At 42.4% G+C, this 16,725-nt stretch overlaps 2 protein-coding genes across 3 annotated transcripts in view; one reads left to right on the top strand and one right to left on the bottom strand.

Moving 5' to 3' along the window:
* Dnajc2 (DnaJ (Hsp40) homolog, subfamily C, member 2) overlaps positions 1-3,173 on the top strand; it is a 20,768-nt gene extending 17,595 nt beyond the window's left edge. The window contains exons 15-17 of the mRNA XM_005377226.2: positions 31-138; positions 2,652-2,806; positions 3,038-3,173. Of these exons, the coding sequence (XP_005377283.1) occupies positions 31-138; positions 2,652-2,806; positions 3,038-3,112 (338 nt within the window). The 3' untranslated portion in view covers positions 3,113-3,173. The remainder of the gene's footprint in view (positions 1-30; positions 139-2,651; positions 2,807-3,037) is intronic.
* Pmpcb (peptidase (mitochondrial processing) beta) lies at positions 3,174-16,725 on the bottom strand. 2 transcript variants are annotated; one of them, XM_005377228.2, is made up of 13 exons: positions 16,600-16,725; positions 15,416-15,559; positions 14,366-14,452; positions 13,700-13,829; positions 10,802-11,000; positions 10,285-10,364; positions 7,469-7,581; positions 6,356-6,499; positions 4,949-5,109; positions 3,981-4,066; positions 3,752-3,840; positions 3,515-3,590; positions 3,174-3,430 (listed from the first exon to the last, which is right to left on the bottom strand). In XM_005377228.2, exons 1-13 carry the CDS (start codon positions 16,696-16,698, stop codon positions 3,366-3,368), a joined length of 1,473 nt encoding a protein of 490 aa, XP_005377285.1. In that variant the 5' UTR covers positions 16,699-16,725; the 3' UTR covers positions 3,174-3,365. The 2 variants fall into 2 exon arrangements, with proteins under 2 accessions (XP_005377285.1, XP_005377286.1); XM_005377229.2 differs by having other exon boundaries at positions 15,416-15,556; positions 16,600-16,724.

The raw sequence follows: 16,725 nt of genomic DNA, 5'->3' as shown, positions 1-16,725 counted from the left end.
TATGTTAATGTATTAACACTTGTTTCTTAGACCCTCATCAAAAAGATGACATAAACAGAAAAGCTTTTGATAAATTTAGAAAAGAACATGGAGTGGTACCTCAAGCAGATAATGCAACACCGTCAGAACGATTTGAAGGTAGGTTTTGTTTTTTTGTAAGAGTAGAAAATGCTCACCATGACTCCAGGCTACTTGAAGACATAGCAGACCTGCTAGGCTGTATGTTCAGAATGACTGGAATATAAACTACTTAGCGGACTAGAAGATGTACAGAGCAAGCACGTCCAGGACAGTGAGATTTACTTCCGCCAGCCACTGTGTTCTTCCAGGGTGCACCCGTTCACCACGCACTGCAAATCAGTGTTGAGGACACTGTTCAGACAGTGAAGAAGTAATAGCATTTCATCAGTTAATTTCCTCATCTAAAAAAATGTACTCTTGTGTCAGGAAATTTTCTGATTTCTAAGGAAAACATACTGATCTAGGAGTAAAGGCATCACGTCTACAACTTAGTCTCTGAGAACAGTGTGTCTGTGTATAGAAATAAGCAAATGTGACACAATGTTTACATTTGGGGAATCCAGGCCGAGTATACGAGGATTCCTTTTACTCTTCAAAAGTATTTCAGAGTAAAGACAGAAACTGCCAAGTGCTGTCATTATCTTGGGTGTTCTAGCTAAAAGGATTACTCTGGACCTGGTGTTTTTCTGACTATAAATCATAACCATCGTTGAGTCGTAAAGTCAATTTAGTAATCTGTGAAAAGAAAATACTAGCCAGCATTATGCCTGTAACAAGTCTTTTACCTGTCAAATTGTGTTCATACATGGGATGTACTAAGTTTTTTAAACTGTGACAAATGTTTGAAGTTTGCTTTCTGAAGTTTCACTTAATGCATTTTTGAGATACCCATCCTTTCTTAATCTTTCCACATCATAATTCCAGACACATTTTTGAATTGAGACTTGATTACATGATAAACTGCAGCTAATAGTCCCAGTATTACCTGTAGTCTCGATGATTATTCCGTTTGAAAATGTAAGACTTACCCTGTTTTATAGAGGGGAAGGAAATCATGCTGTGCTTGTAAAATTTTGGGATGCCTTGCTTGAGGTGGGCAGGGTTTGGGCTTTTAATGAAGAAACAGTCCAGGTTTCAGAACACCTGGAGAGGACTTCGACAGGGGTTTATTTTCCCGCTCCTTTACGTCTTCCAGAAGATACCGTACATAAACTGGCGTACTACTCTGTGCCCTTCTTTACAGGAGTGACTGGCAGTGAGGCTGCCTGTGTCTGACTTTTTACCTCTTCGGTGGGTAGACTGGGAAGTCTCTCTTCCCAGCACGCTGTCCCCACTTTTTTCCTTTCGGTGGTGCTGCGCTCAAACCCAGAGCCTGTGCAGCCGGGCATGTGGTCTACTACTGAGCTGCGCCTCCTGGCCCTGGCATCTCTCAGCAGTGATTTCTCACAGGAACTTTGGAACAGTATGCTTCATTTCTTTTTCTGAAGTAACTAGTGGAAAGCAGAGAATAATTCCACGTCCCTAAACCTATAGCATCAAGGAGAACGAGACCAATAAAAGGAAATTCAACTAAGAACTTCTTAGAACTGGAAAGCTACCCTCAGAAAAGCTTCTCATCTGCCATGAAATACAAATATGAGTTGTATTTTGAGTACATGTTTTCCTTTTTTAAATTGGGAAATAACTTGTATTTCTTCTGTGCTCAATCCCACAGAATATAATTTCAAGCAGCAGACAGATTTCCAGTATTTGTATAGATGCTACTGCCTTTTAACATTCTCATTTCACTGGAGAAGTGGGCTACATATCTAATATCCTTCAGTAATGTGTATTTGTGACACATTACATGTTTTGTAAACTATGAAAGGTTGAGTGTCTTACTTTTCTCAGACCTGAGACAAAATACCCAACACACACAAGTTAAAGGAGGAAAGGTTTATTTCAGCTCACAGTTTGTAGAGGTTTCAGTGCGAAGTCAGCTGGCTCCAAGGCCGGGTGGTGTGGCAGAGGGATCGCAGAGGAGAAGCAGTCCATGGCAAACAGGAAAGAGCACACTAGCTCTTCGTATTCCTTGTATTTTATGCAGGCTACCTGCCCTAGCACTCACATCCTCAGCCAGAACTGTGCTAAACCAGTCAGTGGACTGTTTTAATCATCACCCTAGAAAAGCACCCCTATGACTGCATAATGTTTTGGGGGGACATCTAGACACAAGCTGTAATAGTGAAGGAACTACACTGACAGTAGAGATGTTCAACATTGTCTCCACAAGACTATGAAATGGTAACCTTAAGCTCACTTGTATAGCACTGAATCCTTGTGTGCTTGGTTTGATTTTGATAGGTTTGTTTCCTCCAGTGTAAAATAATGCTTTCCAGGAGCCTATCCAGCAAATTAATTAACAAAAAAAGGTTAGATAGCCGGGTTTAGATAGCTGGGTCCAAGGTATCAGAAAATGATGTGTGTAGGAAAAAAATGGCTAAGTTTCTCAGGGTTTTTTGTTGGCTGTTTTTTGAGACAGGGTCTTGCCATGGTGAGTATATAGTAGGGTTTTTTTTGTTTTTTGTTTTTTTTATAGTAGGTTTTAAGAGACCAATAATGAGGCAGATACTTTCTCTGTGTTTCAATAGGTCCATGCACAGATTTCACCCCATGGACAACAGAGGAACAGAAGCTTTTGGAACAAGCTTTGAAAACATACCCTGTAAACACACCTGAGAGATGGGAAAAAATTGCAGAAGCAGTTCCTGGCAGGACAAAGAAGGACTGCATGAAACGATATAAGGTGGTACATTTTTAGTTTATAAATTTCATTACTGTTCGCACTGTAACTCGTGATATAGTTTGCATTTTGATTATGTCTGTTATTTGGATAGTAACAGGTATCGGGATGATTATTTTATTGCCACAGTGGTCCCAGGACCAAAGACATTACAAAATGACCAGCCTTAGAAACTATATTGGATGTGTCCTTTTAAAGTGACAGCTCTTAAGTTAATACCATTCTCTCTCCTAGGAACTTGTTGAGATGGTAAAAGCAAAGAAAGCTGCTCAAGAGCAAGTGCTGAATGCAAGTAGAGCCAGGAAGTGACGTAACGACAATCCTCGTTGTGCGTGCATTTTTATAATAAAACTGAAAACACTGTATAAAATTTTTATTTCCAAAATTATATTTATGTAATAATTTAAATGTGTGCTGCTTCTAGTGCAGTTTCTCAGAGCACTAAGACTGATCTTACACAAAACAATCACCAAGGTGGTAATCTTACCCTGACATTTTGGTCAGAGATTTCCAAACACATTCACATTTGTCTTTTTCTTTAGGGATTTTGATTACAAGCATTTTAACCACGAGTCCAGCACATGTTACTGCGAATCTGGTTAAAATCTGGTAGCTGCTCAATAGGACCTGTGGATTAAAAAGAAGGTATTTAAAACTGAATGAAAAGGACATGGCCACCTTTCTGCACAGGACGAAAGGAGCCAGGCTTACCAACAGCAGCAACAGCAGGACTTTTGTCATAGATATATTTGGTGCAGACTTCTCGAAGTGTCTCAGCATTCACAGCCTAAAGCAGGAAAGGTACCATCATCCTGAGCTTTTTATAATAAAGACAGACTCTATACCTAGGACTTTTAAAAACTCAATCAAGATTTAGGGTACATGTTTTCAGCCTTTGTAATAATGACCTTTTTATACAAGACTCAACTGTATTCTAAGACTACTTACATCAATTCTTGCTTCAAGCTCAGGGATAGGGATTCTTCTATTATAGCACAACATCTGCCTCCCAATATCTTCACAAATTGGTGTAGAACCTGCTTAAAAAGGAAAAACTATACTAAAATATAGGTCAGCTGAAGACTTAAGTTTGGGTTGGTTTTGGTTTTTTTTTTTGCCATGCTAGGGAGTAGACCCCACCATTGAGCCACATCCTCCGCCCCCAAGTCATTCTCACCATCAAGCTGTAGTAACATGTTTGTTTTCAGAAGGTTTTTAGCTCGTGCAACTTCACTATCAGTTACACTTGTACAGAGTCGCATCCTAAAATATATACGGAAACTAGTATTATAAAATAATTGGAAAATGTTGTGCAATTTTAGAAGTTAATGATTTAAAAGAAAGGCATTATATATTCTGTACAATATTCTTCAACTTATAAGTATTATAGTTATTTCAACTTAATAAAAAGTTGAAATTACTAATAATCCTTGTAAGCAAAAGCTAAAATAATTTTATTTCCCCAGTTACCGTTTTCTTAAAAATGTTGTATGTAAATTTCTTGTTGCTCAACTGCAGACAGATGTTTAATACACTATAAGAACAGGCTGACCACATTTTGAGAAATACTAACTAAAATCATCTTGAGACTTCACAAATCCACATCCATTAGGGTCTAACATGCTACACTGGGTCATTTGCCAGTTTTTCAAGAAATTCAATAGAGTTTAACTTAAACCTAGTAATTAATGATCATGTACGTCCTGGCTGACTAGAATTAGATGGAAGCCACTGTAGAATACTGTAGAAAACAACCGACTAAAAGTTCTCAGAAGCTATGAGTCTGCCTCTGCCTACTGACTCACACTAACCTGTTTTTTAATGAAAATATTTTCTGTTACCAATGGTACCTTTAGATTCACTTCTATACCCCACCTTTCCAAGCGAGATTACTTTGAGATACTTTCCAAATAACTTGTACTTGGGTTTTAAGGTTCTACGATCTATGGAGTAATTTATTTTTGAGGGATTAAGAATTTATAAAACCAGCCTCACACTTTTCTTCTAAGAAATATCTATGTTTAAAAACAGCAATCAGTGCTACTGCTTTGAAAGATAAAATTACCATCACAGAGTGTGAAAAGAAAACTGGCTTAGAATACAAACCCTAGTCAAGATTTGAACTATTTGAAGATATTTTCTCACCATTCTTTTTGAACAACTTGAATCATATCTGCAACTGTGGCTGGTTCACAAACCATATAGAGTCCCCACAGCCCTGTGTCTGTGTAGGAGGTGTTGAAAGACTGGAAGCTGTGGCAGAGATTGCCGTGACAAGTGAGCTGGGCCAGCCTGCTAGACAAATTCTGTAAGAAAAAACAGTCCGAGAGGAATTTAGATAGCCAGGTCCAAGGTATCAGAAAATGATGTATGTAGCAAACAAATGGCTAAGTTTCTCAGGGTTTTTTGTTGGCTGTTTTTTGAGACAGGGTCTTGCCATGTGGTTCAGGCAGGCTTTGAACTCACTATGTAGCCCAGGCTGGCCATGAACTTGGGACAGTCCTCCTGCCTCAACCTCCTGAGTGCTGGGATTACAGGCGTGCGCCACCACACCTGGCCAAATTTCTTGGTTTTAACCAGCAACATAATAATGAAATTCCGTGAGGCCAAGAATTACGCTCATCTGACCCAATGCATGGTGTAAAAGCACTCAGTCCTCATAATATAGTAACTACGCCTACTTATAAAGCAATACATTGCCATTATCAACCTTTTACAGGCCTCTTGGTCACGTATGTCTAAGGATTTGAAATTATACTACATGTGAACTTTAAAGTATTTATATGAAATATAGTTTAAAGAAATTTTTCAGACAAATCTCACTATTTTGAAATAATTTCAGACTTACAGAATTGTAAAAATAATGCAAAAAATCTCTTTATCCAAATTTCTTTAACTGTTTACATTTTATCATGTGTGCTTTTTTGGTTTTCTTTTCTTTTTTTTTTTTTTTTTTTTTTTTTTTTGGTACCAGGAATCAAACTCACGACGTTGCGCTTGCCAGGCAGGTGCTGTGCTGCTGAGCTAAATCCCCAGCCCCCTTTTTTGGTTTTCTTTATACATGTTTTATCAACAGTTTCAGAGTAAGCTACAGGATTTTTTGCCCCTAAATGCTTTAGTGTGCACCAATGAAAAGCAAGTCTGTTTTCTTACATCACCTTCATATGGTTAAAAGTAGAATATTAATGATAATAGTATTAACTACTACCGTTATTACAAACTATTGTATTTTATAGCACTAACTGTAATTCTCCCATTCTTACTTTCCAACTGTCTCACTACTAATTTTTTTTTGGTACCGGGAATCCAACTTAACCTTGCTTTTTGCCAGGCAGGTGCTGTGCCATTGAGCTACATTGCTGGCCTGCTACTACTAATTTCTGTGGCAGGAAAAAAAAAACCTTTTTTCTAACCCAAATGCAACCCAGATCAGTTTTATTTTAAAAGTCACAGTACAAAGCAATATTTTGCCATTTCAAGGAAGGAAAGCGTTCTTAACAAACAACGTATTTAGAAATTTTCCACTCATCATGAGATGTTAAAGTCACTCACCATCCCTCCTCCGAAAGAGCGATCCCAGTTGCCAATGAGCGTGTTGGCAACCATGAGGCAGATAGTGTCTGGATGCACCCACCCCACAGCTTCGACAGCTATTGCAAGGTGTGCCAGGGGCATCTTGTCATCCCGCACGCGAACCTAGAGGAAAATGGAAGTAGTTACTAACATTTACTGCTACACAGCACACACAGTGAGAAAAGGCCTCACTAGTCCCACTAAATGCAAAGCTAGGATGTTCACCATTATGACTCTTTTCCTTTTTTTAACTATAAGGACTCATTACACTGTAATTTAGAAGACTCCCAAATTAAGGTGGGGAGGGGCAGTACTCAGAGTGAACCTAGGGCTGTCAACTGTGTTGGACTCCCAGCCCTTGTTTTGAGACATAAAGTCTTAACTAAGTCACCAAGTCAGCCAGGCTGGACTTGAATTTACAATCCTGTCTCAGCCTCCCAGACTGCTGGGGTTACAGGCATGCACCGTCATGCCTGGCCTATAATAACTGCTTTCCCCAAAAGGGTAGGTTTACCTGGTAGAAATCCATCTTGTATTTGTCAATCTGTATTTTTTTATAAAAATTTAAACTAATGCATTCATGTTTGTGTCTGTACTGCCAGTGCTACAGTTCTAGGCAACCACCACTACCAGACGTCTTTCCAGATACTATTTTGAGCAAAATCTGCAATGTGGCAAACCAAGTGAGACTCAACTTCTGGCTTTTAACCACTACCTAGCAAATGACAAATGTATTGGAGGCAGAACTTAGCCAAGAGAAAACTCAATGAGAAAGATTTTAGGTCTTTCTGATAGTAAAGTTATTATTACATCTTAACAAGTAATAGGCACACTGCCAAAGACAGAGCAGAAAAGGAACAAAATATAACACTGCACTTAAAACCTTCCTCTCTTAGGAAAGGGAAACAAGTAGTTAAATCACATGGAGTAGGAAGGAAAGAAACAAAGCAGCCCATCCCTGTCCCTTTTCTGTTTCAGCTTAGACTTTCTCCCTCTTACTCCTTTTGGAAATCTGCACACTCTATGTATTTGCTTGCAAATGTAACACAAGACACCCGAAAGGCAAAATTCTCTAGAGAGGGCTGGCCCTACCTCACTTCCTGTGAACCGGCAGGGAGGCAGAGCTGGTATTTCTCCTTTGTGGGTACACAGAGAGTCGCCGAAATGAAACTTTGCTAACTCAAGCAGTTCATCATGGGAAACACCTAAATAAAGGAAAATTCCATGTCCAACAGTAGCACAGCCCAGTACCACTAACTGCTAAGACCCTGGCTAACAGCGGACTCTGGGTGGTACCACATGATGTGTGTTGCACAAGAACTGCCATTTCAGAGGAAATGGTTCATTGTTGAGAGCCATTTCCTTGGTGTTAATAAGGCTTGAGGTTGTACAGCTTTTCATGAACATAACAGTGTACTCGCAATCAAAGATAAGACAGTTTGAGCTGGGCAGGATGGCGCACACCTATAATCCCAGCATGTGGGCGGCTGAGGCAGGAGGATCGTTGTGAGTTTGAGACCAGCCTAGGCTACAAAGTGAGTTCAAGACCAGCCCGAACTGCACAGCAAGACCCTGTCTAAAAAAAAAAAAAAAAAAAAAAAAAACACTAGCTTGAAAATACCACTTTCTATACAAAATTGTTACATTAAGTTCTAGGAGGCAACCTAGCCAGAGATCAATTTCCAGTGTTACATATTTTAAAGTAGCAAAGAATACAAAGGAGCCCCATCTCACTTAAAAAAACTAGATACACAGATAAATTTATTCTTGGAATTCTGCCATCAAAACTCAGGAACAAAATAGCTTCCTCTGAATTTCTCAATATATCCACTGCTATCCACATGCTCACTACTTCAACATCCAAAATGACTCAGATTCTACATCCCTTACTATATAAACTTGGGGCCCAAAAAGATTCAATCAATGAAGGTTCCTTTGGGGAGGGGGTGTCTTGCTATGTAGTTTGGGTTGGCCTTGAACTCACTAACCTAGGTAGGTTTCCAACAATGTTCATTCCCGAGTGCTGGGATTACAGGCATGTACCGCCATGCCCAGCTCAGTGAAGCATTCTTAAATATATATTTGTAAACCTGAACACGTGTGCTTCAAAAAACACCGCTGTAACATTTCTTTAAAGTAGTCCAATATAAAACCACTTACACCCATACTGCAAAGTAATTAGTGTAAATCAAGATAGTAACCGACAATGTGTTGTTTTGGGAATCTGCAGAAGGGCCACCTTGGGTATCGATCCGGAGCTGCCCACACAAACAGAAGATCATGCGCGGTACAGGGTACAAGGGCAGGGAGTGAGATGCTCAGGCTCCGTCAGCAGGCCGTGACCTCCACATCCGCCTGTCACTACCTCGCCCACTCACACTCCTAGCTGGGCAGGCCTGATACTCCGCTCCGCTCCAACACCACCTCTACTAACCACAATCTACAAGGCAAACTAATTTTTTTTTAAAGAAGCCAGATAGAAAAATTTACTTAGCAGTTCAAAGCTACATGTACTGAAGATTATGAGCTAAATGGTGTCAGAAGGTGTCAGCTGAGGCTGACACTGGTCTATTTCACCGAGGTTAAGATGCTCACAGTTGTGAGGCACACCATTTATGCACATTAAGGGAAAGTGCTAACCTACGTGTGCTGGGGACTCTGAGCTATAGTAACGTCGGCCAGGATCGCATCCACTGTGTCCGGGTGCCACCACTGATGGCTGAGAGGGCCCATCTCAGCAAGGCAGTTTCCAACACTGAAGCTGCACTCAGCACCATGCGTCTCAGAGACAGCGTCAGAGAATTTCAGAGCACACAAGGTAACACGGGCTGCTGGGAGCCACGGTGAGTGTCGTGTGCAAGACATGCAACCTTCACCTTCTCCTCCACCTCCACGTCGTTAGTGCAGAGATCGGCCCAGCACCAGCAACTCACTGTAATTTCTAGTAGAGAAGCACACCTGCACACTATCTTCACTGTGCTTCACTCACTCCTTCATCAAAAGGCAAGGAAGCTGGGCGTGGTGGCACCCGCCTGCAGTCTCAGCACTTGGGAGGCTGAGACGGGAGGATCATTGCGGGTTCGAGACCAGCCTGGGCTACAAAGTGAGCTTGAGGCCAGCCTGAACTGCATAGTGAGACCCTGTCTCAAAAAGATACATACATAAACAAATAAATGAATAAATGAATGAATGAATGAATGAATGAATAAATAAATAAATAAATAAATAAAAGATAGGGAAAAACTGGAAACCAATTAAAATGCACTGTTTGCCTAAACTCAGTCTGCCAGGAATGAAGGAAACTTTCTCACTGACTCCAGATGGCCCCGAGGAAGTGTGATATTGCCTCAGGGCTCCCCTGAGCTCCCCACCTGTGACCAGCAGACCCTCTGAGCGAATGACTGCAGATGGGGAGGAGCGGCTCCTTCCTTGCCTGACCAAGGGTGAAGTTATCTCTCCAGAAATAACTTCAAGCCTCAAGAGAGTCTCTAGCGGTCGGACACTACTTTCCAAGGGTGACCGTCTCCCAGGTCACTCATCCGCCCTAGTCCTGCAGGCGAACCCCACGTGTGCACACTGAGGGTCTGACTGGCTCACCTCATTTTTCTACAAATGAAACCACCTAAAAAGCAGCCAAGGAAACTGGACCCTGCACTCCACATTCCTCTAAACTGTTCATTATACTCTTTTCCCCTTTGGAACCAGGAATTGAACTCAGAATCTTGCGCTTACGAGGCAGGCGCTGTGCCACTGAGGTATCTCCCCTCCCCGTTCCTCTGACGTAACACACTTCCAACAATTTGTTTTGTGAGTAAAAACTCTTAGGATAGCTCCCAACAGGATGAAGCTGATGAAAACACCACTCTAACAACTGCATAAAATATTTACAGAAATTGCAATGGACTCACCTCCAGCAGCAGCAAGCACTATTCTTGGCCCCTTATAATGTGTGGTTATGTAATCCACTAAGTCCTTACGATTTATAGACCTGTCAATGGAGTAAAACAATTTTAAAAGGAAATAAAAGGGACAGATCTCCAGGTAACATACCTGAAATCAAATGGAACCTTAACAGTACTATAAGAGTTACAAAGAGTCAGAAATGGGACACAGGGGCTGGGGATATAGCTCAGTGGCATAAGTGCCTGCCTAGCAAGTGCAAGGTCCTGAGTTCGATTCACAGTACCAAAAAAAAAAAAAAAAAAAGAAATGGGACACAGACAAAAATTATCACAGACCTTCAACTTTTCTATGTCAAGGAAGGCAATCTGACACCATCAGTTGCTTACTATGAACCCGAACACCTGGGAATTCTGTGAACTTAAAGGGTAGCTAACTACAGTCCTACTCAGATTACAAAGGGGAAATGACCTTTTGAAACACACTTCTTGGAAGTTTGTAAATATCATAAATTTTTATACCTACTTAATATTTTCAGTTGGTCCCAAAATTGTCCGTCCAAGTGCTGTGTTTTGATAAGCTGTGGCATGAAGATAATCGAAAACTACTTCCTGCAAGTTGGTCTCAACTTCCTGCATCTCTCGAAGGATCACGCCACGCTCACGCTCAATCTCTGCTTCTCCCAACGTGCTGTTCTGTATTATGTCAGCAAGAATTTCTACAGCTAGTTGAAGTTAAAACACAAACACCAAGAATCTTAATTTTTGATATTAAAATCTCTTAAACCAACATCAGAAACCATGACACTCACCAATAATGACTGAAGTGATTAACCTGAGAAAATTCTTCCATATATTCAATATATCTAAAAGGACAATGTTAAAAATAAAAAATGCAAAATACAAACTCCTGTGAGTACAGAGGCATTTGGGGGAAAAATCATAAATCTGCTATCCTTTTAATGACCCTACCTACTTCAAAAATGCCACAGAAATCTCCTAATTAACATAGATTGTTTTGCCGGGTGTGGTAGTGCAAGCCTGTAATCCCAGCACTTGGGAGGCTGAGGTAGGAGGATCATTGCAAGTTCAAGACCAGCCTGGGCTACAAAATGGAGCTCAAGGCCAGCCTGAACTGCATAGCAAGACCCTGTCTTAAAACACAAAAATAAATAAATTAATTAATATAGATTGTTTTGTATGAAAATTAAGAAGCAGAAAATTATCTACATTTCTACCCAAGTTGTCCCAGCAGCGAGGCTGCTATCCACAGAGGCGGAGAAGCATTGCAACCCACAACGCGCCCCCACCGCACCTGATGGAGCTGTGCCCCTCTCAGACTTGACTGAACAAAAATCTAAAAGTGAAGCGAATTTTATGAGAAAAATTATATACCCCACTAAAAACAGAATGCTCCAATTCCTTCTTGAAATCAAAATCTAAATGTTCTTAAATATAAAATAAACTTAATAGTTGGTTTTTTTTTTGTCTTTTTGAGGCAGGGTCTCGCTATGCAGTTCAGGCTGGCCTTGGGCTCACTTTGTAGCTCAGGCTGGTCTCGAGCTCGTGAGGATCCTCCTGCCTCAGCCTCCCAAGTGCTGGGATTACAGGCGTGTACCACCAAGCCCAGCACAATTTAATAGTCTTAAATCATGGTTTTGAAGTACTGTAAACTCGTGTTTGCTGCTTTACATTCGCTCCAAGGCACCTTGGCTCTGAACGTGAACTATGTTCAAACACCAAGAACAAGACAAAACAGACTGCTAAGAGCAAACCGAGATTCAGAGCATGACCAAAAGCAGGAATTTATCAGTAAAATTATTTTCTTTTTAAAAACTGTTGATAACACCAAACAAAAGCCGTCTATTCAGATGAGGAAACTGCCATCTTAGAGAGAGGACGGTGAAGAGGTGGAGGGAGAGGGCAGCATGGAGTCCGCGGGCCAGCAGTCCAAGGGGATAGGCCCTATTTCCTGGTACTGTTTTAATCAGAACCGGCTGTTTGGTGAGTAGTCCAAGTACTTAACATCCTGCCACTGTGGGATCAAGTTCCTTACTGATAAGAATGGGTGACCCAGCCAGGAATGGTGTGCACCCTTATAATCCCAACAAAAAGAACCTGGGAGGCTGAGGCAGGAGGATTGCAAAATCGAGCCAAGTCTGACCAAGCTGGTGACTTAGTGAGACCCTGTTCCAAAATACAATTTTAAAAAGAAAAGGTTGAGGATATGGCTCAGTGTGAAGGCCCTGGATTCAATCCCTAGTACCACAAAAAGAAAAAAATAACAAGTGATCATAAACATTTGTTGATCTCTAATCTAAACATTTAATTATTACCTCATCAGCTTCACCCAGCTGAGGGGATAAAAATCACAAGCAAAGCCTCAGTAATCAATAAATAAAATGACCTTAGAAATTCCTGACTGGAAAAAAAAAGGAGGGGTGGTTTACAAAGAACAACTCTCCAAAGAACACGGCCGGCCGTTCATTCAGTCCCCCGTCAGCCTGCACCAAGGCCTCCTGAATCAGGATGGCCTCTGCCACTCAAACCAACACACCCTCCCCTGCTGCCGTTATGCTTGTGGCCTTGGCACTGCGCTGATTTTTTTGTGTATGTACTGGTGATGAGCTTTCTGTTTTGCTTTGTTGTTGTCTTGACACAGCAAATGAATCTGAGTCAAAAGAAACAACTGGAGCCTGCCCCACTGTCTCTCAAGCCAGTCTCGGCCTCAGTGTCCACAGGAACAAAGCAGTGACACCGTCCAGGTACTACGTGCATCAAGTGGACATTTTACACACAAGCACCTGGGCAAAGTGCCGCTCACACTTATTAAAAAGACTCCCTTAGAAACCCCAAACTTTAAAGTAATAAAATCACGTTATGTAGGGACCTTTGATAACCACAAATTAGTTCTAAAATGCAAAGTTCTGTTGTTAATTCTTCCACTGCAAAAATATTTTGTGTAATAACACTGCTTGAAGATTTTCAAAACACTCTACACAAACAGCTGTGCTATGCTGTCAAAATTATTCTACTTCTACAAAGTCAAAGTTACCTCTATTCTACTGCCTTATAAACAATAATCTTCTGAGTGAGCATTTGCTTACTTTGTGCAAAACCAATAGTTTTTGTATCAAACAAGGAATGAAAGTGAGTGAGAATACCACTCATATACGACTCTGAAAGGAGTGGGTTCAAAGCAAGTGCTAAGGGCCTGTTTGCACACGTCTTCAACTGGTAAACACTTGATATCATTTGTCAGATTTGGAGAAAAAAGTAAGAACAGCTGCCCTTCACCCAGAGTTTGGTTCATTTTTTTTCACATTTCTGCGGGTCACTTTCATAACAGATATAAAGACAGACCAAATTATTTCTGTACTCTTGTGAAAATTACATTATCTTCCAGTACAAATAACAGCGATACCTCTTGGCAAATCCTCAGAGAACGCTTTGGCATAATACACAGTCTGCTCTCTGGAGGTGTAGGCGTTGAGATGGGCGCCCATGTTTTCAATCTCCAGTTCCAGGTCTAACTGGGATCTCTTTTTGGTGCCCTGGCGGGGGAGGAAAACAAACTGTGATTCCTTTCTTTATCCTTCATCTCCCGAAACACTTCAGATAATGAAATAGAGGACAAAAGCCAAGGCCAGTTTTATACAAGGACAAATTTGGTTTCTAAAATACATTCGGCAGGCCAGGGATATAGTTCAGTGGCACAAGCGCCTGCCTGGCAATTCCCAGTACCAAAAAAATAAAATAAAATACATTCAGCTTCAAAATGATACACGTTCACATAACCCTTGCATTCCAGGAGCAAGTCCTTGTTTCAATTTTACAAATCAAGTATCAGTAATCATCTTAGACACTGCCCCGGAGAAGTAAAACTAAAAACACACCATACTGTTGCAGTTCTCAGCTTTAAAGTACTGAGGTTCTGCACTCACTGGCTTTTACACACAGTGCAGTGCTGGGGATGGAGCCCTGTGGTTGACTGCTTGCTTGGCTCGAGGCCCTGGGTGCCACATAAGCACAGGGGAAAAGCTACGTAATCAAGAGAACTCACTCCTGTGCAGTCAGTCTCACAACTTGCCTTGAACGCCATATGCTCCAGAAAGTGAGCTGTGCCGTTATTCTTCTCATTCTCATACCGACTTCCAGCGTCAATCCAGAGCCCAACCTGGATGCAGTCAAAGAGCAGTTCAGTTAAACAATTCCTTCCTTTTCCGACACGAATTTTACAGTGGAACACTCTCGGGCTGGGGATGTAGCTCAGCAGCACAGTGCCTGCCTGGCAGGCGTGAAGTTATGAGTTCAAGTCCCAGTACCAAAAAAAAAAAAAAAAAAAAAAGAAACAAAACACTAAAGTCTTCTTAACCTGAGTGAACTGATGATTCATGCTTCTGAACCAGGGTTTAAATTTCTGACCATCAAGCTACTGCTAGATGCTACTAATACTATCTAGGGGCTTCACTAAGGACCCGGAATCTTAGCCTAACTCATTTCTACAGCCAGTTAATAACTGGTGGAAAGAACACAGGGACCATCAGAAAGCTCCGGTTCAAGTCATGTATCAGCTGCGACCTTGGACAAAACCAGTCAACTTCCCTGAGGCTGCTTCCCAACTATGAAATGTGGACGATGCCTACCACAAGGACTTTAAAAATCAAATAAGCAAGAAAATGTATGTAAAACACAAGTCACAGAGTAGCTCAAGAAACACACCTTGGGCCTGGGATACAGCTCAGAGGCACAGCACCTGCCTGGCAAGCGCAGGGTCCTGAGTTCGATTTCAAGTACAAAAAAAAAAAAAAAAAACACCTCTCCATCGATACTACTAACAATAAACAATACGATGTTCTCTAAGAAACAGATGTGCACAGCGAAACAATGCACCCAGGGTCCAGGATGGAGGCGGAACTGGAAGAGAGGTTCACAACTCAGACAAACTTGTCAAGGCAAAACACCCACCGACCAACTACAGAGGTAAAGGTTCACACCCAGCGTTTGGCGGGGTGGCTCTGTGGGAGAGCGCTTGCCTAGCAGGCACAGGCCCTGGGAACCACCCCCAGCACTGCACAAGAACCCACAGTTTGCCCCCTGCCCAAGGAGGCAGCACTGGGGGGCAGTCTGGGTCACTTACTGTGCACGTGGACAGCCCCGAGTCCTCAGAGGCCACTCTGAGTCCGTTTTCCAAACACGTCACCCGGGTTTCAGGCACGTTCAGAACAACCTGCGCAGCGGCCTGGGCGCTTCTCAGTCTGCTCCCTCCCAAACACAGCGGCTGCTTGCGGGAGGCGGAGGAGGGGATGTAAGGCCACGTTACTCTTCCGGTACGGAACAGCAATCGCAAAACCAAAGCTACCTGGACTCTACTCTTTCTTGCACAGCTCGGTGGTAGGGCACAACCTTGCGCACCGCAACAAATAAATAAAATCTTTTCCCTTCACTCTGGTTCCACCTCTGACCCGCCCAGATACCGCCCTTGGCCAACCACTTTCCCATCCCAGCAACGATGGCGAGCACGCCCTTCCCGGGCTAAGGAAGCCAACAGCGTGGACGGTAACCACTGCCCACAGAGAAGCGGGCTTGATTTCAATGCTTATCCAGATATGGTTCACATTCGTGACGCTCAGAACAAGCAGGGGAAAGGCCAAGACAGAAATGAGCTTTGGGTTATATAGATTATATATGTTATATATGTGTGTGTGTGTGTATAATATATACTATATATGTATAATACACATATGTATATAATATATAGTGTATGCATATATATTATATACGCATAACACATATGTATATATTATACATGTACAATACATATATGTATATATGTAATATATACGTATATATATTCTATGTCGTTACAGAAAGCTAGAAGCTCTAGTGAGAAAAATGAAAATACCAAGTTGTACTTGAGCTGTCTGAGATTCGTGAGAAGCCCAGCTGAGGAAGAAGCTGTTTTAGGCAGAAACAGAGACAACAGTTTCTCTAGTTTCCCCCAAAACACACTCCAGCAATCCCAGCACTCCTGGGAGGCTGAGGCAGGAGGATCGCAAACTGGAACCCAACCTGGGTGATTTAGTGACTTCGCGAGACTCCTGCCTCAAAAAGTGAAACAAGAGCTGGGACGTAGCTCAGAGCGGAGATCTCGGGTTCAACCCCAGTACAGAAAAACAAAAGGCCCCCTAACTTGCAAGCAGGGTTTCGGGGTCCCAGCCCTGGAGAGCCGGCCAGCGACCAGGGTCCCCGCACCCCGCCCCCCGCCCGGCCACCCGCCCGGTCCCCGTCGCGCCGAGGCCGTGAGGCCGCGGGGGAGCTCACCCGCCTGGCCGCGCCGGGGCCCACGAGCCTCTCGGCGAAACCCCACAGGGGCCGCCTCGCCGCGGGCAGCAGCACCGCTCGAGCCGCCGCCGCCGCCATCGCCGCTGAGGAGAAGCCGACGGAAGT

Source organism: Chinchilla lanigera, unplaced genomic scaffold (assembly GCF_000276665.1).
Source record: "Chinchilla lanigera isolate Chin_1 unplaced genomic scaffold, ChiLan1.0 scaffold00009, whole genome shotgun sequence".
Taxonomy (NCBI): Eukaryota; Metazoa; Chordata; class Mammalia; order Rodentia; family Chinchillidae; genus Chinchilla; species Chinchilla lanigera.
This window is presented reverse-complemented; position numbering and strand designations above follow the sequence as displayed.

What these genes read in the sequence shown, in the direction of transcription:
- Pmpcb (XM_005377228.2), bottom strand. Translation starts at nt 16,698, where the DNA reads ATGGCGGCGGCGGCGGCTCGAGCGGTGCTGCTGCCCGCGGCGAGGCGG. An exon ending in AGTGCTTGCTGCTGCTGGAG is followed by an intron (nt 7,582 to 10,284) that starts GTGAGTCCATTG and finishes TCCTTTATTTAG; the next exon opens with GTGTTTCCCATGATGAACTG. An exon ending in GCTCTTTCGGAGGAGGGATG is followed by an intron (nt 5,110 to 6,355) that starts GTGAGTGACTTT and finishes TTTTTCTTACAG; the next exon opens with AATTTGTCTAGCAGGCTGGC.